The following is a 22,376-nucleotide window of genomic DNA, read 5'->3' on the forward strand; positions in this document are numbered from 1 at the left end:
GTTCATGAGTGAAGGCTGTGCAAGCTGTGATGGGAGACTGGCGTCTGTCCTGCATTTCTGGAGGTAACATGAGAAAAGACTGTCCAAACTTCCACATTTCTATGAAGTTACCAACATGCTCTTCCCAGGCTGCCCCACAACTGCCCAACATTTTCTCATCCAGATGCGCATGAGCACAGAATTGGCACAGGAACAGGTGTTACACATCTGATCAACGCCCTAATACCCAGCACCAAATGAAGATTCAAAGCAGACATGAAGCACATTCATCATCCATCCGAACAAACACTACGTCGACAATGCCGTTCTGAAAGCAAGATGAAACAGTGAAACTCAAACCATAAGAAATAACTTAGCAGTCTGTTGCACTGCAAGATCTTAACAGTCTCCCAATCAAACGGAAGAAATAATCTTTCACCAGCTATAGTGACAAGAGCTTTGTACAGGAGACCCTCTCACCCTCCCCCAGGGTTCAAGCGCAAATTCAGTCCTTAATGTAATTTACTCCCTTCTACAGTTGCGAAGAATTTTCACTCTTAACACACTGCTATTTGTAAGCTTTCCCTTAACTCCCTCCTACACTCTGCAATTAATAATCCTTTCTTAATGCCTGCACTAGTGTGACACTATAGGAAAACAAGCGACTTAACTGCATTTTCTCTTTCAAAGAAAATCTGATTTTGACAGGCAGGCTCTGAGTCGTCATACGCTACACGTTAATTACTACACGAAGAAACCTGTTCTTAGATACTTAAAGGGCACCTGAATCATTATATGTTTCTCTTAGATGCCACCCAACACTGCTCTTCTGTGATCTGTCTTCAGCCCTTGACAGAAAGGTTATAGAAAAGGAACATAAATTTTAATTTTGAGAGACATGTAGAGTAGCAGCACAGAAAACTAAAAGGTAAAGAATATTGGAAGCCTAGAAAAAAGTTTAGCTTACTCCTCCAAATGCGTGTCACATTAAAGACAAAAAATTAGGAGGCAGACATTCAATTCTTAGAAAAATGCCTGTGTTTCTATTAGCCTGTGAGAGAACCTGAAATTAATGACCAGAATGTAGCTCTTAAACTTTCTTTTACGAATGCAGTAACTCTTCTGCACTCGGAACCTGCACATGCGGTCTAAAGATGAAGTTTTAGCATTATGGGAAACCTGTTTCACCTCAGTGCAATGTTATCACTATTGATAGCCTGCCAAGCGTAGAGCTATTCTGTATACGGAGTTATCCAGGGAATATTTTGTTCAGCAGCATGCCTTCCGTGTAGCGCTCCTGATGCTTCATCTGTAACACAGGGATAAAAGGTCTGATCTCACTTCCTTACATACACGTCAGTGGTTTGGTTCAGCATCTTCTGGAGTTTGGAAGGCTACCTCTCCTGACAGCCTTGCTCTGGGAACACCTGCAGCCCCACCAGTAGCACCCCACAGTGGAACTGGAGGACAGATCATCATAGAGTACTTGCAATGAATTATAACCAAATTTGATTCCATTCCAGCATGGAATTTTCTACGGAGTCTGATCTCTTCATATCCAACTAGACAGACACGGATTTTAAACATTAGAAAACCACAAAAAAACCCACCCTTAAACTGCGGTACTTTATAAACCTCCTTGTTATTACGGAGAGTGAACAGAACTGCAATACTTCACACTGAATTACAATCAAAGCTTCTATTTAGGATTATTTACTGGAGGTCGAGGAAAGGAGTTAAAAATTGAAGAGTCACCCAAGTTTGCTTGATTCCTTTCCCCCCCCTCTAACTCTGTTCAGCCAGCTTCTTGATTGCTGGCAAGGTTTAAAAATCAGACAACAGACTAGTTTTAGAAAATCTGAACAGTATCATATATAAAAATTGCTACAAGGTCCCTCTTTTAACAAGCGGTGCTCAAGGACGTCATGCTGCCAGGGCAGCAGAGAAACCACCATGGCAAGGGCATAACTGCTCTGTTTTAAAATGAAATGCTTTTCTGTGATCACCCAGGAACAAAAGAGCTCAGAAAAACACATTCGTAAAAGTAGGAACCACAGGTCACAGCACTTAGGAAATGCCTAGAGAGTTCTTGTGTTTCATTAATGGAACAGGATCTATTTGTCTGGAGTCTCGTCTAATCAATTAGCAGTAGCAGCAAAATGCCACACCATATTACAGTGCCAAGAACCTCTATTACAAAAGCCTGCTATCACTGCTGACTTCTGACACAAAAACAACACACCTTTGAAAACTCCAGGCTTTAACCATTTCCACTGAGATCTGGTGCCAAGAAATGTTCAGTTAGTGGAAGATATCTTACTTACTAAAGTCTCAAATGATGCAAAGAAACGTCATCCTGCTCCAGCCATGGCCCCTTGTCAAACTTCAGGTACTCAATGTCTTCGATTACCTGCAATCGGAAGATAAAAATCACACTAACAGGTTGTCTGATCAAAATATCCAAAATACATGAAGACATCCCCCCAAACCAATGAAATAATGAAAATATATTATCAAATGTTTTTTTTACTTATTAAACAAGTCACCCAGCCAAAAGGCTTCACTGCTAATGCTCTATTAGCAATGCAAATGTTTACAGCTAACATTACCTCCCAGTCATACCTCCAGAGGTCACGGCCTGGCCATAAGCACTGGGAAGACTCATGGGGGCCAGCTCTAAGGTTTCTGGTGCTTTGAGCGTTGGTGGCAGGGAATAAATAGGCTTAGATGTGTCTTGTTTCCAAACTCTTACCCAATCAAAGACAATTCCTCAGCCTGCTGTCAGGGCTAAAAGGAAGCAAAAAGGTACAACCCAACTCTAAGGCAGAATGAGGAAAAAAATGGAAGCAAGTCTAAATTTAACATCGTTTTGTTGCAAACAAAACATATCGTGCTATCGGTATATTTTCAAGGTGGCTCAGTAGCTCAGTAATAGAGACAGGCTGAAGAGCAACACTACAAACATTGTGGGAACAGCTTCCCTTGCCGTGGTTCACATTAGAGACACCGAGGCACATTCCAGGCTGGAAGACTCAAACACATGTGAAGTAGCTGCAATGACAGAAGCCCAAAGGCTCATGATTTCATCAGTCATCGTGACCTACCCATGCGTGCATGCACCCTGAGCAGAAAGGAAAGGTAAAACTCACAGCTCAGCATCCAGAACCACTCAAAGAATTAACATCAGCTCAGCAAAACACTCCTCCAGTATTGCCAAATTTATCAATCCCATATTTGAGCCTCATTTACAGCCTGGCCCCATCACAAAAACACAGATTGTTGCTGGCCCACTGAGTAATTGCTTAACACAAGCCTGAGGTTGTCTCACATCATTGACTGGATCTGAAAGAAACCCAACCTAGCGCCAGAAGGATGCACTTAAGGTGCGTGATGAGGTGGATATAGTACCTTGAAGCAACTTGGAAGGAGCGGATTGTTACAAGTCCAAACATCACTTTTCAGAGGCCTTTTCCAGAGGAAAAGGATAAAGCTATGAGGTCAGGACTGAAATTCTGATGACACATTGTCGATCCATTGACAACAAGCAGATGCCAGTAGTAAAGTGAGTGATAAAATAATAGGAAAATTGCTTCTTTATTGTACATTAAATCCAGTATAATTATACCCTGCAATCACAGCGGACACCAAATTCCATCTATCACCACATAAAAGGCAATAAAAAAAGTGCTATTACAAAGCAGTTTTGACTATAAAGGCCCACTCTATTACCAGTATTAAGTTTTTATGGCAAGAAATAATGGCTTAGTGATATGGCTGCGTCATCATTTTCCTTGAGGCATTTATATTTCTTAAAGACTAATTTAGTTGTCAAGAACTTAAAAAAAAACAGCCGACATGACATTGCCAAAGCATATTTAAGACCTTGAGCAAATCTAGATGCTCTTTAACTGCTTTTGATCTCTTACGAAGAGGCAAAGCTGGCAAACCAGGTAATGTAGCTGAGAGCAGAAGAAACCTTCTTTTCAGATAAAGAAAAATGCTGAGGGTGAACCCAGCTGTTAATGCAAAAAATATTTCTATCTTCAAAAACACTACAGAAAATGATACCACAGACATTTAGAAGTTTTCAAAATTGTGTTTAGAAACTGCTTCTTTCAAACAAACTGCTGTAACATAACTCCCCAAGATAAGCATTTGAAGATGTAACGAGAGAGAAAGGTCTATGATAAGCTAGTTCAAATATCCATTATTTGCTTTAATTATGTAATTTAAAAGCTGAACTTCCACTATAGTTCCCACTCCCTATGCAAAAGCAATTAGTGCTCCACTCCACAGCAAAGCTTTGGAAACTCCCTGCTACGGCTGATGACAGGACTAAGAGAGTTACTAACAACAGGGCTCAGAATACAGAATCATAGAATGACCTGAGTTGGAGGGAACCCACAAGGATTATTGAGTCCAACTTTTGTCCCTGCAAAGGACGAATCCAACATTCACACAGTGTGTCTAACAGTGTTGTTCAAACACTTCTGGAATATCATCAGGCTTGACACCGTGACTGCTTCCCTGAGGAGCTGTTCCAGTGCTCCACCACCCTCTGGGTGAAGAGCCTTTTCCTAATGTCCAACCTAGCCCTCCCCTGACACATCTTCCTGCCATTTCCTCCAGTCCTAAATACGTTTGCAGGGAAAAATAAATCTGTTTCCAAATTAGTTTTGCACACTCCCTACAGTACGAGAAGAGAGCAGTTAACAACAGTATCAGCCTCCCAACCAGGCAAGAGCAGCAGCTTCTTAATTCATGAGGAATGCCCTGGCCTCCCTGGAAATTAGCAACGAATGATTTAAACCTTGTAACACCACAACCTGTAATAATGTCCAGGTCAGATCAGGTATTAATATATCACCATACGTGGCAGGATTTTAAAAAAACAGTTTCAATAATGAGACCACTTTTCTGTAACCTTAGCATCTCAGCCAACACAAATAGCTTAGAATTTCTAAGCTTGTTTCACAGAGATCTGGCAAGCGCTGCTGGTGGATGAGGTGGAAGGTGGCAGCAGAAGGTGACACTGTTCTTTTTCATACTGCTTATTGGGACAAAACCACCAAACCCTGACAGGTTGCTCCACCTGTTGAATTTTCCCCAAACTCCTTCCTCACGGGTTGCTTCTTCAAGCAAGAGATGGGCACAAGGAGTAAAACAGGCTATAACCCTACCGAGATCAGCCCACATCTTGCAGGAAGGAGTGCCTACAACTGAACAATCCACACCGACTGGCTCTGGAGCATTTCACCTCTGCCCTGGCAGAAGACATGGCACAAAGCTGGCAAAACCATTTGGAGACAAAAAAAACCCGCTGTTTAGGTACCACATACTAGCTCGTACAGATGAATAACCCAGGGTTACAAAGCTTATAACAGCTTTGGTTATCCAGCTGTTTGCTATAACCAAATAATGACGGGCTTTTTGAAAAAAGCTGTTTTGTCACATAGGAACCTGTGCACCCACCTGGCTCATAGGAAGCTGCACAATGGCAAAAGCCAACAGAGACGGGCCTCAAACTGGCAGTCAAAGTCTAAGCTGAATGCTGGGGGTGACTTACCTCTCGGTTAATGCCATTAGCTCCCAAACTAAGCTAAGCCAATGCAACCAGCAACTTCAAACAGGGATGCTGACTGAACAGCCAAACACTGTGCAGCCAAGCAGAGACTTGGGAAATGCCAATTCAACCTCCCTCATGGAATTTGCTTGGGAAAACAAATCAAATTTGGAAACACCTGGCATAAATGACACCAGACAAAAGACACTAAAAAAATTATTAGTGATAACGATGTAGTCTGTAGGGGCTTTGCTTGCTCAGATAGCCAGGGATCATGGCAAAAGGGATGGAGACGGGATTCCTACTCTCTTGACAAAACAGTCACTCAAAATATTCTAGTACAGACTCAACCCAGATCTTCGCCATAGAAAGAAAACACTAAACGCATTAAGTTTATTATCTAGGAAAACATGTTCGCTTTATATTTCAGTCTTGGAAGCTTAAGGAAAAATCAATACATACAGCAAATTCTTACCTTCTCCACATCCTCCGCCTCAGTCGCCGTGTACTGCAGAATTTCACAGGACTCACTGCAAAGAGAAAAACTTGAATTCCCTTGATACAACTGCTCTACTCACCCTCCCCCCTTCTCCAAAATGAAGCAGAAATTAAGTTCAAGGGCACATACACAGAACCAGAACCTACTCCATTTTCTAGAATACTTATGGAGTTCTTGTAATACAATTCTTATCAGACCTGTAAGTTGTTTCTCTCCTGGTGCAAAATTGTCTTTAAAGGGCAAATGGCCTGCGGTGTCTACAGAATTTCAGTTAAAGAAAATAAGTTTAAAAAAATCCCAGTGCTGAATTTGTCACCATTTCACTAATGTGGACACTTGCCCCAACTACAATTCCCTAATCTATTTGAAGCCAGGTGGAATTTTCAACCAGCCTAACCCAAAACTTCAGCAGACCTTCCTTTTTACAAGTACATTAACACCTGTGGGTAATTTCTAAGAGAATACATTCATTCACCATTATTTACTAAGACTGAGCTAACTGACTGATACAACGTGGGTAGCAGGATCTGTAAGTAGGAAAGCATTTAAAGCAGGTAACAGCTTCCTAGTTACAAGAGTGTTTTCTTATTTGCAGCCCCAATAAGAAGTCACTCGCAGAGCAGGGTCACGATGGGAGCTCCTATCTGAACATATTTCACTACCACATATGCACAGCCACCCTCAGTAACAGTTGACCCCAATCCTGCCCCAGCTGCCCTGGAAGACTTTTCCTTTAGCCAGCAAAGCCTTAAAGACAAAACAAAATGGATGCAATGTGCAGGGTGCAGCAAACACCACACAGCATACCTGAAAGGCATAGGGAAAAATCTGCAGGTTTTTGCTCAGCATAATCACTTCCAAATTCAATGTGGATTAAGGCTGGCATTGCTGCTCTAAGCAGTCACTTTATTCAAATAACTTGTAATTGCAGCAGTCCAAGTTAGTCTTGGTCTGCATTAACACTTGTCAGTCCAAAGGGCTCTGGTACATTTCTGAAAAGCCTTTTATTTCTACAAACCCCTACCTCTTACAGTCAGCCACTCAACTGGTGGTCCTAGGAGGGGAACCACTTAGAGAACTGGTTCTCAACTGAAGAACAAAGCGTAAAGCCTCACACGACTCTTCAGTCAAGAAGGAAAATAAACGGCCTCCTACCCACGGGAGCTGCTGTGACAGCGCAGCACATGGGCTCACATCTTCAAGATCAACCATCAGCAATCAAAGGGAGAGGTCAGACTAATACCAGCAACTGCATTAACACTGCAGATCAAATCACTTGATGCTCTGCAGATTATTAAGGCTTCCATTAAGTGAAAACAGCTGCTTGGACATGAAAGACACAATTAGCAGTCCTAGGCTTCGGCCCAGGAAAAGAAAATCAAGCTGAAACCAAAAGCTTTTGAAAATCACAAGGTAGTTCTCACCACAGCACTGAGTTCACAAATCGCTATCAAAAAAAAAAAAAGAAAAGATATTCATCAACATGTCAGACCAGAAAGGCAGCACCAATTTTAAGACAGCCAAGTATTAACTATAAAACAAGTCACTTCAAGCAGCATTAAGCTGCTCCAATTAAATGGAAAAAGATAACGGGGATTTTTCAAAGTAACAAACTGGACTATTATGCTGTTGCATTTCAAGAGCAGCAAGAAAACGAGCAAACATAAACCCAAACATGACGAGTATGCAGTAGTTTGTTCAACAGTCTATAATAACTCTTTAGCCTGTTTGAATGAGATTTTGGTCATCCTCAAGAATCGGGAAATCAAATCCTTCTTAACCTGCCTAGAGACTAACAGCCAGGCACGAACACAGTTCACTGCATCACTCTGCAAGATGGGAAACAGTTAAAGACAGCTGAAGCTTCTGTACATTTATTCAATACACAAGCCATCAGTGAGGTCCAGAGATGCACAAAGCTGAAGTTTTGCATATCCACAACTCCCCCACATCAAGGGGACAGAGATATTCTTCAGATTAGAGCACAAAGATTAATCTGACAAGCTATTGTAAGCCCATCTGCTGATGAAGATGCCAACCAGAGGGTGTTTGCTTAACAAGTGCACTGACCATGTACAGACAAAGGGGAAAGAGTTGAAATCACAGCAGGACCTGCTAGTCTAGGAGCTGGCCTCACTAAACGCTACAGTGTATTTCTGGGGCTCAATTTGATCCAAAGATCAAGCAGCGTTTTCCTCCTCACCAGTAAATTCAAAACAGTTCTGCCCTCAGGGGGATGACAGTCCCAAGGCTTCCAACCCTCCCCTCTCCATCCTTAGCTCCCATTCCTTTCCGATAGCCACGTGCTGGCCGCTAACCTGTGGGGGATGCACTGGGAGGCAGCTGCCCATATCCTGCACCTCTATGAACAACAAACTCAATGTGAAGTTATTCAGTTCAATAGCTGACAGCACAATTACATCGATTTACCCTGGGAGATGGAGCAAGAAAGCAAGGGGAAACGAGCAGGCGACAATATACCTGCAGATCTATTGATACTTTGATTTAAGTGTCACTCAATGATCAGCTTCATGCACACACTGAACCTTGCACGATTATAGCTCGTTTGATGTAACGTAGGCCTGGCTCTGCGACCTTTAAGAGTTTCCCTTTCAGAAAGCTATTTGCTTCTGAGGGATGAAAACTGCTTAAGTTCATGTGCTTTTAGATTTTTAGGACAATTAGGTTTTTGATAGAGCTCTTTTAAGGAACTGGGATAGCTGGCAAACTGTAACAGTCTCGTCTCAATTTTACAGTACACAGATTCTTGCTTCCCAGCTAGAGAAGGCCAGGGAAGCCCAGAAAAGAGCCCATTTACTCTCTCTAGGCAGGCAGCAGTGCAGTCTTTATTTACCAGCACCAAAAAGTCCATCAAATCCTTTTCAAACATGGAACGCTGTCAGGTCTTACACCTCACTGAGGTGGAGAAACAAAATTAGAAAAGGGAACAGTCCCTTACCGGAAAGTCTCTCTCCTCTCCCTCCACACCAGTATCAAACTAGCCAGAGCTATGGCAACTGGAAGGACTTTTTAGGAGAGAAAAATTCCAAACTCTCCAAAAAGGCCTGAGAAGAGCTTATATTGCACCACACTCTCAAGTCATGCAAACACACAGCTATAGCTATGGTATTCTGGACATGACTCCAAGAAAGAAAGAGCTCCAACCACTGTTGCAACCTAACAGAAAGAGAAGCAAAGGTGCCGGCCACTGTCAGAACAGGAGACAGAACTTGGTTTTGCACAGCAAACAGCTTTGCTTCTAAAGTGCTCTTTTAACTATGAAAAAGTTTGTTTTCTTATACCTGACTTCATAACAAAGTTGCAATGCCCAAAGACAGCAGGATGCAAAAACACGATGCAGATCAGGGCTCATCAGTTTTGCAACGTATTAGGTAGGTCAATTAATGAAATCCAATGAATTGACTATTGTATACTACAACACTTCATCCACCCTGAATCTGCTGACAGTCAGAAAAACATTGCTTTACAAAGCTCACACCTAAAAAGACTTGACTTTTAATCTTCCAGTATCCTAACACAGGCATCAGGCTTCTTAGATTCCAGAGGAAACGACACAGAAGCACACAGAGCTGTTACGCCCTGGATGCAATACACCATCATTAGATCATCACAGCACAGCACAAGGAAGATTTCTCACATGATGTTGGTTTTATTTGTTTATTTTAGAAAAGATTTTAGGCTTTGCAAATATTTTCACCCAGACTTAGCAGACAAAATATTTTGGTTTACTAACCTGATCTCTGGTAAGAAGGTTTTCTTGTAAGCATCCTCGATGTGCTGAAGATAAGAAGGAGACACCTTTTTCTCATATGGCTAGAAACAAACAGAAAAAACACTGTGAAATTAGTTTCTTCTCCCACCAGTGCAGATTCCAGGGCAGATGGTGTAGCAGTGCCTTCTGCTAAGAGCTCACTCTCTTATCAGCAGTCAAACATCCAATTGAACGACATACTCTCACAAAAGTTTCAAGAAATAAGACATTTGGAGTGTTTAGAATTTTTTATGTGGCATTAAATATCTGGAGTACTCTAAGGAACAAGCCAGTATGCACTGATTGCTGCTTTGCTCTGTACTATTATGTCCACGGTTTTAATGATTAACCGTAAAAGTACAATCTTCCTGATGTGCCAGTGAATCCAGAGAGAAAAGGAAAGGCAAGTTAAACAGAAAAATATAAAAGAAAAAAACTTTCAGCCAATTTCCTTCAGTCTATTACAGGGATTGCCTCATTTTCCCCAAGTTTGCATAAACCAAGAGATCCATACACCAGCAGCCTGAAAAAGATAAGCTTTCCAAGGAGCGACAGACCCTAGATACCCATGAATTTATATATATTCATTCAGAAAATAAGAGAAGATTGTCTGAGTCTGCCTTTTCAACCAGACGGCCAACGTGCATCCACTCCCAGTTTCAGACAACTGCATGGGCAACCATCTACTCCGAGATCTCTTTGAGATTCCATGGTTATCATACCCGCTGTTACACAGTTTATCTTCCACACAGTGCACTTTGATGCCACATTTGCAAAATAACAGGACTTTCTCTTATCTACTATGCGCTCCTTCAGTTCAATCCTAAAATCACATTACATTTCCTGCTTGAATTCTTCATCCAAGATGTCCACTGGTGTCAGAAAGTGCCTCTGCTTGCTGGGCCCACTGGAGGGCTATTCTTTTTCCAATGCCCTGAAGCAACAGCAAGCTCAATATCAGTGAAACACCATCTGCCAAGATGGCAGCACGCCCCAAGATACCGCCCTCAAAGAAGCACTGGCATTCAGCCACGCCACTGCCCCAAGGAGGTCACAAAGGTTCTGGCAATTTCTGCCAGAAGGTCTCAAAAATGCCACCGACCTCTGTGGTCACAAGGGCCAAGAACTCACACGTTCCCACAAAACATTACAAAGTTCCTAATTCTGGCCCTGGAGTTGCTCAAACAAAAAGCAATAGTTTTCCTTGACAAAAGAATCTTGTTCCCTAAAGCACAGGCCATGCTGATCACAAAGCAGTAAGTACAGCCTTCCACTGACGGCTTGAAAGTTGCCTCCCTTTGGCAATCATCAGCCTCGCTCTTCAACGAGCAGGAAATCACACTGCGAAACACTTTCAGCTCCCCCCAGCACACTAACACGCACAGACATGCATTCAGAGAAGCAGGAGTCACTAAGCATTTGAGACCTCAGAATTCTTTAGTAAAAAATTAAATTTTTCTTTGCATCTACCAGGCTGTCTACAGACAAATACTTTGCTTGATTACAATTCCCCTCAGCCTTTGAACCAGGTTCAAGGTAAACGTCATTTAACATCCCTTAACATCCCTGGTAACACATCTGAAAACAATACAAACACTCGTCCAAATATCACAGAAGGGGGAAGAAAAATCCCAAACCAAAAACCTTATGTAGCTTAACTCATTACACAGAAGCACCCTACAGATTTCCTGACCCAAAATTATTTCAATAAGCCAGTAATCCAATTTCTGATACAGTGAGAGACAATGGACACAGACAATGGGGACAAAGTAGAGAGCCAATAGGGCAACAGAGAAAATGGTGATGGACAGTGGGGACAGAGATAATGAGGACAGATACAATGATGAAAAACTGGGACAATGGGGAAGATGGGGACCAACAATGGCAAGGAACCATGGTGACAACGGTTACAATGGCAACAATGCAGACTGTGGCAAGGACAGTCAACACCATGGTCCCTATTGTCCTTGTAGTCTGAGACCATGGGGACGGACCGTGGTGATGACGGATCAAGGCAGCCCAAGTTAATTTTCTTTCATGAGTAGTTTCCATTCAATATCCTGACATAAATGAAAAGACAACTCGGTATGCTGCTCTCAAAGGGGTTTAAGAGTAAAATTGAGAATGTCCCACAACAGTCAAAGATCAACAATAGGTAAGAGTCAGATATCCTGACCTCAGACTAGATCAAAGTTGCACAAGTGACAAAACCCAACTGTATTTATCACCTTTTATTAGGCTTGCCAGAAAGCACTCTGCATTTTCTGTCTCATGGAATACCTGTTCAAAATTAGTTTTAAGTTTAAATTTGGTGGGTTTGCTGCATTAATACGAAAGCACAAAGCAGCAATTTTCTTCACTTCAGAAAATTAACTTTCAGATGACAAGTGACACACATTAACACCAACACAGGTCTGAAACAGCAGTCTAGTGGGGAAGCTGGAGAAGGGGACAGAGTTGAGGCTTCTAGCGCAGGCAATCTTAGAGCATGCTGCAAGAAGCATACTATCTGGACATGACTCCTTAAACAGCAGCTACAAAGGCTCTTTTTTAAGGGCAAATGGCTTTTAAATGGAGATTCTCATTACAGAAATGACAGCATATTGCTGCAGTCAAATAAAAATTATTTTTGATTTTTCATAGAATCATAGAATAGTTTGGGTTGGAAGGAACCTTAAAGATCATCTAGTTCCAACCCCCCTGCCATGGGCTGGGACATCCCACCAGATCAGGCTGCAAGCATACCAGAACACCCACCCAACCACTACCAATATACAGTTCTTGGACCTAGGAGGTCAAGAAGCTTTTCAGAAACAGAATTTTGCACCAAATCCTGCATAAGGGTGCAATTAAAAGAGACACGGACAGGCAGCAGTAGAGGAAAGAGACAAAATTACCTCGCCTTTCTCTTGAATCCTCTTCTGCACATCCGGGACAGGTACATCAATATAAATGACCAAGTGAGGCGGCAGGAACTCAGAGATACTGATCTCTTTGATCTCCTTGTAGTGATCAAGACCTGTGTAAAAAAACAAAACCAAACAGACTGGAGAGCTAAAGGCAGCCCAGTTGAACACAAATGCATGTTGCAAATGAGGACAAGTGCAATGGGAACAGCATTGAAATTATAACCTATCAGGTAATGAATCTGCAATAATTTCTTGAATGCTTTTTCATCCATTTGCTAAACACATCCTACTTGCGAATACATCATCCACACCTTTGTGTTTGTAGTCTCCTCTCTTTGGTCAATACAGCAAGTTTAGGGTAGGATTTTCCTCAAATACAACTCAAGAAGATTTTATAATAAACCATCTTCCAGAAACAGAAAGTAAGGCACAATTAAACTACCTGCCCTGACATATAAGACTCTAACATAAGTTCTATCAAGGAGGGATTCATGTCTGACTGAAGCTTAGAAAAACCTCAGTTCTTCCCGTCATTTAGAGACGGCCTCTCAAAATATCAGGGAGACATTGCAGCACTGGGGTCACCTGAGATGACCGCTGGTTATGGCTGCCTTCTGCTACAGCCTCATACATGAAATAAATGGTCCTGTCCTACCACAAAGACAACAGTGTGGCAAAGGTGATGATGGAAAAAAGTCACGTGGTTCAAGAAGGCTTTCCAAGAAGTACTTCATTTCCCACCCTGGGAGGAAACCCAAGGATCAAGCAGGCATTTGCCATGTCCTCCGATGTACACACAAAATCACAATGAGGTAAAGCAAATATTCTAAGAGGTCACCAACCCAGCAGTGTCCTCCTGCACTGAAGGCACGCTCTGCACTGCTGTTACTCAACAGCTCTGTGCTCTATGCAAGCAACAGCAGACCTTCTCTCCAAAAACATAACAATTAGACTCCACTTTGGAGTACAGGACTGAAGGACTTCACTTCCTCATAAAGAAAAATGTTTCCGAGGCACACTAGTCAGGTCTGTGCAGGTTCTTCTCCCACAGAAGGGTAGTAGCTGGGGATTAGGAAGCCATGTAGTTTCAGGAGAAACATTTATTCAAGTTTAAGTGGCATTACTAGCACAGGATCCATTAAAGTTTTTTTTAAAACTAAACTAACACACTTCTAGCTGAGATAACAGCAAGATTACTTCCTTTTGCAAGCAAGTAACGTACATCGCTTGTGGACGTAGCCTTGTTTGAACATTGCATCCAGAAACACAAAGTCGCTGTAGGGAGAGCGCTCCATCACCACACCTTGTCCTGCAATTGAAAGTAGGTTCCAGTCAGTGAGGTCAAGGAGACTGCTAGCAACAGTGAGAATTAAAAATAGCTCTGCTCTTACGGTCAACTTCCTGATCGCTTTTCTAGAGATTTTAAATAAGAGTAAGTTTTTAGCTTGCACATACGTACTGGATGCATATGCTGAACATTCCTGTCTCACTCATGCTCTCCCACTGCGCCTATTGCTACCATAGCTCTAGATTCAAGAGGTGTATTTACATTAGTGTCTGAGACTTCCTGACATTCACACCTTGTCATCTTTTTTAGAATACTTATGGGAGTACAAGCAACAGGTAAATCAGTGTTGGTGTACAAAGTCTTTTCTCACTAGAAGGCAGCCAAATTCTAACAATATCGAAACAAAACACTATTTTAAACCAAGAAGACTAGAAAAGAGAGACAATTAGGAACCAAGTCTAGCAAGAATTTTAAAGTGCTGCACAACTCACCGCTGTCTTTGCGTGTTTAAAATGTCACTTTGAAAACAATCCTAGAATTATAGAATGTCTGAGTTGGAAGGGACCCACAAGGATCATCGAGTCCAGCTCCTGTCCCTGCATAGGACAGCCCCAACATTCACACCACATGTCTGAGGGCATTGGCCAAACGCTTCTGGAATATTGTCAGGCTCCGTGCCATGACTGCTTCCCTGGGGAGCTGTTCCAGTGCTCCACTACTCTCTGAGTGAAATAAAAAAAAAAAAAAAACAACCTTTCTCTAACACCGAACCTAACCCTCCCCCTGCACATCCTCCTGCCATTCCCTCAGATCCTGTCATTGGACACCAGAGAGAAGATATCAGCGCCTGCTCCTCCTCCTCCTCCTCTGGTCACCGGCTCCCATTTCCTTCACTAGAAACGATACAAGTTACTGTTCTAACAAAATAAGAGAGGTATTTTTCTAAAAGGTCTGTTAACCTCTACTCCCTCGGGGCCAGGGGGGATGCGGGGTGAGGGATACAAAAAGCTTAACAACATAACTGGCAAAGCACTTCAGAACAGATTACACATAACTTGCACTCAAATTAATCTAGAAATGACATTTAACTACTGTGAAATCTAACCTGTGGCCAGCAGATGCTCCAAGGCATCAGCATACTGTAAAACGCGGTTACCAAACAGCCAAGCTTGCATTCGGTAAGAGTGTCCATCAGAGCATTTTGGGTCATTGTAAAATCTTTCCAGGTTACAGAAACCATTAAATTTCTCATGCAGCAACGTCCCATCTCCAGTCTTCCTGTCTATGTAATGGATGTCTGCTTCTGGGAAATATTTCATTCCTGACAAAAAAAGAAACCCACAACAGAACACCAATCAAAATAATAAGTTTTGTTTGCTTAAACACTTGTTCAGCTCATTTAGATATACAGCTCTTGAAAACGGCACAAAGAACGGTGATCAATCCCACCACTGAGCACACAAACCCTCATTTGAAGCATTCCCATCTTTCACCCCCATAGTGAGAGCTGAGCTACCATTCTAAGCAGAATCTTTTTGCCACCAACCCTCCAGTTCCCCTGGTGCTCTGTGTACGCCCATGCAGAACATCCTGCCTCCCAAAGGTGCTCAGCAACTCCACCAGAGCCCAGAGCTCAATGAGTAAACCGATTTCAGAAGAACTGGAATTTCATTCATGACAAACCACATCTATACAAGTGTCCTGCAGATCTCACAAGCGTCCCATCCTCATCTCAAACCTTGCCACCATTTTATTCCCCCCTTATCTATAAGCCCTCCACATTAACTACAGCATTGCCCAACTAGTAATCTGCTAGACAAGAATTGCTGGTTTGGTGAACTAACTTTCTTTACCCAAGAGTGACAATTACACTATTCAATTCTATTAACTACTAGTGAAATAGGTGAAATAAGACATACCTAGTTTTTCTGCTATTTGTTGCGCAAGCTTGCCCTTCCCAGAAGCTAAGTTTCCCTCCACCGTAAAGACTTTGCTGTTGTTAGTGAACTTTTTTGTAGCTCTGTCTCCCAGCATATAAGCCAGCCACCCATACTCAAGGTTCTGTTCAGGGCTGACATGAATCCTTGCCTGAAAGAAAACACAGCAAAATTAGATTTCAGTTTTCTTAGCTGAACTAGGCAGGCTCAAAGTGCAGCTTTTTCAGACCTGCACGTGCAGGAAGATATGCATGCGCAGAATTAATATAAGGAATTTTCATGCTGTAAAGCTAGCGCCATCATTTCAGCTTCACAGCTGAAGCAGTATTTAGGCTAAGCAGCTGTTTACAAAATGCAAGGCTGAGAAGACAGAAACCATGAAACTATTTCCAGCATGCTTAAGGCTGGAACCAGGACTACTCTGTCAGAACTCTGCTCTGAACCTAAGCAATGACTGAACGTTCCCAGACTTCTTGAAGGCCACAGGCACGTGGTGTGCCCAGAGTTCCCAAGAGGATCATAGAATCATACAACGGTTTGGGCTGAAAGGGACGTTAAAGCTCATCCAGTTCCAACTCTCACTGGATCGTGTTGCTCAAAGCCTCATCCAACCTGGCCTTGAACACCTCCAGGGATGGGGTAGCCACCACTTTTTTGGCCAGCCTGGGCCAGTGCCTCATCTACCTCACAGGAAAACATTTCTTCCTATGATCTAATCTAAATCCCCCCTCTTTCAGCTTAAAACCGTTCCCCCTCATCCTATCCCTGTACTCGCCAATAAAGAGCCCCTTCCCATCTTTCCTGTAGCTTCTTTCAGTATTGGAAGGCTGCTATAGGGTCTCCCTGGAGCCTTCTCTTCTCCAGGCTGAAGATCACCAGATGTCATTCTCTCTAGAATCATAAAGCGATTTGGGGTTGGAAGGAACCTTTACAGAACATCCAGTCCAACCCTCTCACAAAAGCAGGGGCATCTTTTAACTGAATCAGATTGCTCAGAGCCCCATGCAACCTACCCTTGAATGTTTCCAGGCATGGGGCATCCACCTCTCTGGGCAACCTAGGCCAGTGTTTCACCACCCTCAGCATAAAAAAATTTCTTCCTTGCATGCAGTCAAATCTCCCCTCTCTTAATTTAAAATGATTGATACTTGTTCTGTCACAACAGGCCTCACTAAAAGTCCATCCCATCTTTCCTGTAGGCACTTTAAGTACTTGAAGGCTCCTAAATGGGCTCTCCAGAGCTTTTTGTTCTCCAGGCTGAACAACTCCAGCTCTCTCTGCCTGCCCTTGTAGGAGAGTTGCTCCAGCCCTCACATCATCTTCATGGCTTTCTCTGGACTCATTACAGTAAACTTCTCTTCGCATATTTGTCTGTTTGTTTTTGGAAACCTCTCCCAGGCCCTGAGGAGAGCAACAGCTCCACTTCTGCACAGCATGGTCCCTGCACAGAGGTGGAAGCACCCACCTGGCCAACGAAGCTAAAGGCAGCCCCTTACTGAGCCTAGCACAGCAAAGCTGCCCAGAGCCCCCAGTGAAAACTGAACAAGCTTGTGAGAAACACTCACTCACTGGTAAAATATTGAAAAGGACAAAGTCTTCTAAGCAAAGGCAATAATACTTTTATTTTACAATTCAGCACTGAATTGGATGCCCTTCTAAAAAAGGCATCTTACAAAAGCAGTGGGTATATATACTAGTTTCAGACAAAGAACGATATAAATCCTCAAAGACTGTTCAGTATTTTTTGAGATTATCCAACCATGTCCAGAGACTCCCTTCAGGTTACCTCAGGTTACAACACCTGCATCTTACAAGACAACTAAGCATGTTAATAAATTCTCACAGCCCTAAGACAGGTTATCTCCTGACCTAAAACAGCTACACCTTACAAGGCAGACTTATATGACGAGATAATTAAGTATACAAATAAGCTGCAGCAAAACTTATCCATTAATTCTCACAAGCTCAATCTGAGCAGTGTAAAATCTCCCTTCGACACGTGAGATTTTATTGCTATTTACTGTCCTTCGGCGGACACACGCTGAAGGTCACCGGGTCAACACGCTCGGCTCCCAGACACTCATTGCCGCCTCCCCCTGAGGCCTGGCATCCCCCGCGCTCTCCCCTCGGTATCGAACCCCCTCAGGAGCGGAGCCGCCCGGCCCCCGCCCTGCCAGCGCCGGGGGAGGCCGCGGCGCCCCAACTCCCCAAGGTGAGCCCGCCCAGCGGTGCTGAGGGGCGGCGGCCGCCGCCGGGGAAGCCGCGGCCGTGCGGCCCTGGGACACCCCCCCGCCTTCCCCGTCCCCGCTCACCGCCGGCACCGCGGCTCTGCCTAGGCGGCCCCGGGCCGCGACCCGGCCCAGCCGGCTCAGCCACACCGACATGGCGGCGCCGCGGCTACGGCGGGCGCGGAAAGATGACGTCGGGGGGGTGGAGGGGGAAGCGTGCGGCGCGCCCCAACTCGTGGTCACGCCCCCAACGTATAGGCTCCTCCCCAAGGTCCAGGCCACGCCCCCAGCACGCCCATCAGGTCCCGTCTACGCGCCCCTTCCAGCCACGCCCCCAGTCCCGGGCCACGCCCCCAGGCGTAGACCACGCCTCCTACTCTAGACCACTCCCTCAGCCCCGGACCGCGTCCCCGGCTCTAGACCACGCCCTCCACTCTAGGCCACGCCCCCCGCCGGGACCACATCCCCACTCCAGGCCACGCCCCCTGCTTCTAGGCCACGCCCATCACCTCAGCAGGGAATCAGAGAGGGGAGGGAGAAGGCGTGAAGGGCGAGTTGCAGGGCGGCAGGCAGTGAGCGAGCAGGGAGAAAAGCATGTCGCAGGCGTGCAGGCAGCTGGCAGGCAGAGGGCAGGCAGCAGTCAAGCAGCAGACACGCAGGCAGGCATAGAATCATAGAATACTTAGGGTTGGAAGGGACCTTAAAGATCATCCAGTTCCACCCCCGCTGCCATGGGCAGGGACATCCCACTGGCTCAGGCTGCCCGAGGCCCATCCAACCTGGCCTTGAACACCTCCAGGGATGGGGCAGCCAAAACTTCCCTGGGCAACCTGGGCCAGGGCCTCACCACTCTCAGGGTGAAGAAATTCTTCCTAATGTCTAGTCTAAATCTGCCCCTCTCCAGTTTATACCAATATACATGCAAGACAAGCGAGCAGGCAGGCATGCAAGCAGCCAGCCAAACAGCAGGAAGGCAGGCAGCAGGCAGGCGGCAGGCAGCTCACTCCTGCTCCTGGGGGTTTTGCTAATCCTTGCCACAAGATGGGGCAGGGCGGTGCTGAAGGAAGGGTGTTTTCTCCGCTCTCGCCACCGTGGCTCGTCCTACGGAACCATGTTATGGGCACCAATAAGTCCCCATCTTGCCCGGGGCTCACTGGAGGCTGTGGGAAAGGCTGCTGATACTGCTGACATCTCGGCATTTCAAAACATCATCTCTGTAGAAGCTGCTCTTGTCTTCATACCACTGCAATGCAGGGTTGCTGGAAACCATGTGGACAATTAGGCTTCCCCTTCTCTTTTGGTTTTGTGCTCCATGTTTGCCAACAGGAACGCCAGAGAAACCGCTGTGCTCCAGGAAGCACTGAGAGCAAATTTGCTCTCCGTCTGGAAGGATCATCTGCGTGGCCAGCCTGACCTCCCGTGTCTGGGGTGGAATGGAAGACAACAGAGAAACCTCTGAATGAACCAGAGACTCGGACTTTCTAATGCTTAGCTCTTGACTAGCTTTGAGATGTTGGAAATGCTTTGTTAAAAGACGTCAGGAGGAAGAAGAAGGATCAAAGACACATTGGGGTGGGAAGGGACAGCTGTGCCCATACCATGTGTCTCCTCTGTACTTAGGACCATGTTCCTTGGGCTGGGGCTTCTTTCATTTGCTGGAAAAGAAACTCGTGCAGAAAAGGAGCAAGTGCTGCTTAGCAGAGCGTGTCCAGTGCCACTCCAGGCCAGCTTGGAAAGCTGGGTGGACAGAAAACCATTGCTGTCACTGAAGGTTAGTCCCTGCAATGCTCTGCAAATGTGACAGGGCTGGGTGCTCCAGGGCTGGGGCATCCACAACCTCCCTGGGCAACCTGTGCCAGTGTCTCACCATTCTCACAGTTTTGCAGCAGGGAGATTATGTTATTCTGCCTGGGCTGCCGTCTCTTTCAATATCTGTACACTCCGTTGTCCAAATTCTCACTGCACTCTGCTTTGACTGCCTGACTGACATCTCAAGGCTTCCCTGCCTGCAGGTAAGGCCACGTGAACAGGCAGGGACAGCCCCAGTGATGTCCCGCATTGTTCACCTGCAGGATCATGTGCTTCAGATAACCTCCCTGTTGACCCATTTTGATGCCTCACACCTTTCCTGCTCCAAGTGGGAAGTTGGACTGGAGACCTGCAGAGGTCTCTTCCCACCAAGACCTCTGTGAGTCTATGTGCAGCTGGTGAGTAGTAATCCAAGGAAGGCAAGTCGGGAGAAAACAGGCTTAGCTGTATGGGTTTGCTTCTTGCTCAGTACAGCTCCAGGCACCTGATTTTGGGGCCTGGAGCTCAGGTAGGACAGTCACAGCCCCCTCACTGCTGCATTCAGTAGTGCCAAAAATATCCCTGAAGGGTTCCTGGTTTCTAGGCTTGAAACCAGTGTGATGCCCCAAGCCTGCCTCTGCCTGGCAGAAGGTGCCCTATAAAGCCTGTTTGCTTAAAGCTGCTCAAGGTCTTGCTCCATCTCTGACACAAAATCCACCCCCAGTGTGGGGAAAGAGGTAAATCAGGTGGCATTTTTACTAGAAGAAAGCTGGCAGTAGGTGCAGGACAGCAATGCAAAGGCAGTGGGGTTTGTAGGAGCTGTGGAGATGTTGGAGAGAGGAGCATCACAGGCAAAGAAGGCCTGGAGGCCAAACAAGAGGCTGCATCGGAGCTTTCTGAATCTGGGGATGTCCTATGGGCTCTGAAAACTGCCTTCCCACAGCCCTGCTTGCCCTGGGCAGCCTGCAGTGCTGCTGGCTGGGACACTTTCCTCCCACCATTCCCCTTCTCCACTGGATGGTGTCACTGGAGTGCAATTTCCAGGGCTGAACTGGATCTTTGCTTCCCTTTTTAACAAGCGTGGCTAAATTACAGGATCTCTACCTATGATCTAGCAAGGTCATAAGCAAATGTATCAACAGAATTCCCATCAAACTGACATCAGCTCTGCTGACCTGGGACATTTTTGATACCATTAGCTGCTTCTGCTTTGCCCCTTGGCAAGATCCAATCACATTTCATTTCAAGAATTTATCCCTGGAATTTGCAAACGGCTTATAAAAAAAAAAAAAGCCACATTGGTGTCTGGGTCTGGCTTCCCATCCTCAACAGCTCTGTTTGCAACGTGCTGGCACGTCAGGCAAGTCTCTCCAGCAAAAAGGTAGGAGAAGCTTGGCCGTGGAGGCTGCAGGACTGTCAGGTTGCTGAAGGGGTAACCAGGGAAGGGGACAGGCTGACTCTTGAGGACCATCACTCCATGCCCCTCTGTGGGAATAACAGAGCTGTTCCCACAGCACCGGGAGGTCAAGTTCTGCCCGATCAGTGCTGAAAACTGGTGTTAGGTATGGACATCCTAAACGAGATGTGAATGGTGAAGCAACAGCCTTTGGTCATGATAGGAGTTAGTCATCCAGGGGTGGATGGCAGCAGGGGGTCAAAGGGCTCTGATAGGACAGAGCAAGGGAGCAGCAAGCTGTGTTCAGTGTGTTCTACCCAGAGGGTAGCAGTCAACAGCTCAGCCTCCAAATGGAGATGAGCCGTGTCCTGCAGGGGTCCATACTGGCACAGGATGCCCAGGGAAGTTACAGATGCTCCCTCCATGAAAGTGTTCAAGGGCAAGTTGGATGGGGCCTTGAGCATCCTGACCTAGTGGGAAGTGTCCCTGCCCACGGCATAGCTGCTCAGGGAGACAGTGGAAGCCTCATCCCTGGAAACGTTCCAGGTCAGGTTGGATGGGGCTCTGAGTAACATGATTGAGTTAAAGATGTCCCTGCTGCTGCAGGGGTGTTGGACTGGAGGCCCTGTAAAGGTCCCTTCCAACTCACAGCATTCTGTGATTATAAGTAATTGTAAAAATGACGCAGGTGGGACTATGCAGCCCTAAATGGTCACATAAAACATGGGGCTCTGAGCTGAGCCTCACTGCACAGGAACAGCGTCTTGTCCCTGAGAATGTCAGCTCCGCAAGGATCAAAAAAGATAACGGTGAGGAATGGTGGAGAGAAGAAAACAAAGGTTTGACAGTGGTATGAGCCCACAGTTTTCTCATCATCCTTCTTTGTCTCAGAAAGGACATAACGTAAGAGAGAAGGGCAAACAAAGGCAATCAAAGATCCAAATAACTCCATGAGTGGTGGAAGCAAGGTTTTAATACCAGATCAGAGGAAGCTGGGCTGTGCAACTCGTTGCCAAA

At 45.2% G+C, this 22,376-nt stretch overlaps 1 protein-coding gene across 1 annotated transcript in view; it reads right to left on the minus strand.

The window, feature by feature from the left end:
* The window catches only part of NDUFA10 (NADH:ubiquinone oxidoreductase subunit A10), a 38,753-nt gene extending 20,339 nt beyond the window's left edge, over window positions 1-18,414 (minus strand). The window contains exons 1-8 of the mRNA XM_054069441.1: window positions 18,260-18,414; window positions 15,930-16,098; window positions 15,116-15,331; window positions 13,945-14,031; window positions 12,711-12,832; window positions 9,796-9,875; window positions 6,018-6,072; window positions 2,304-2,389 (exon numbers count right to left, since the gene is read on the minus strand). Coding sequence (XP_053925416.1) covers window positions 2,304-2,389; window positions 6,018-6,072; window positions 9,796-9,875; window positions 12,711-12,832; window positions 13,945-14,031; window positions 15,116-15,331; window positions 15,930-16,098; window positions 18,260-18,331 — 887 coding nt within the window. The 5' untranslated portion in view covers window positions 18,332-18,414. The remainder of the gene's footprint in view (window positions 1-2,303; window positions 2,390-6,017; window positions 6,073-9,795; window positions 9,876-12,710; window positions 12,833-13,944; window positions 14,032-15,115; window positions 15,332-15,929; window positions 16,099-18,259) is intronic.
* Between the last annotated feature and the right edge of the window lie 3,962 nt (window positions 18,415-22,376).

The sequence above is a fragment of the Cuculus canorus genome, chromosome 6 (assembly GCF_017976375.1).
Source record: "Cuculus canorus isolate bCucCan1 chromosome 6, bCucCan1.pri, whole genome shotgun sequence".
NCBI classification, from domain to species: domain Eukaryota; kingdom Metazoa; phylum Chordata; class Aves; order Cuculiformes; family Cuculidae; genus Cuculus; species Cuculus canorus.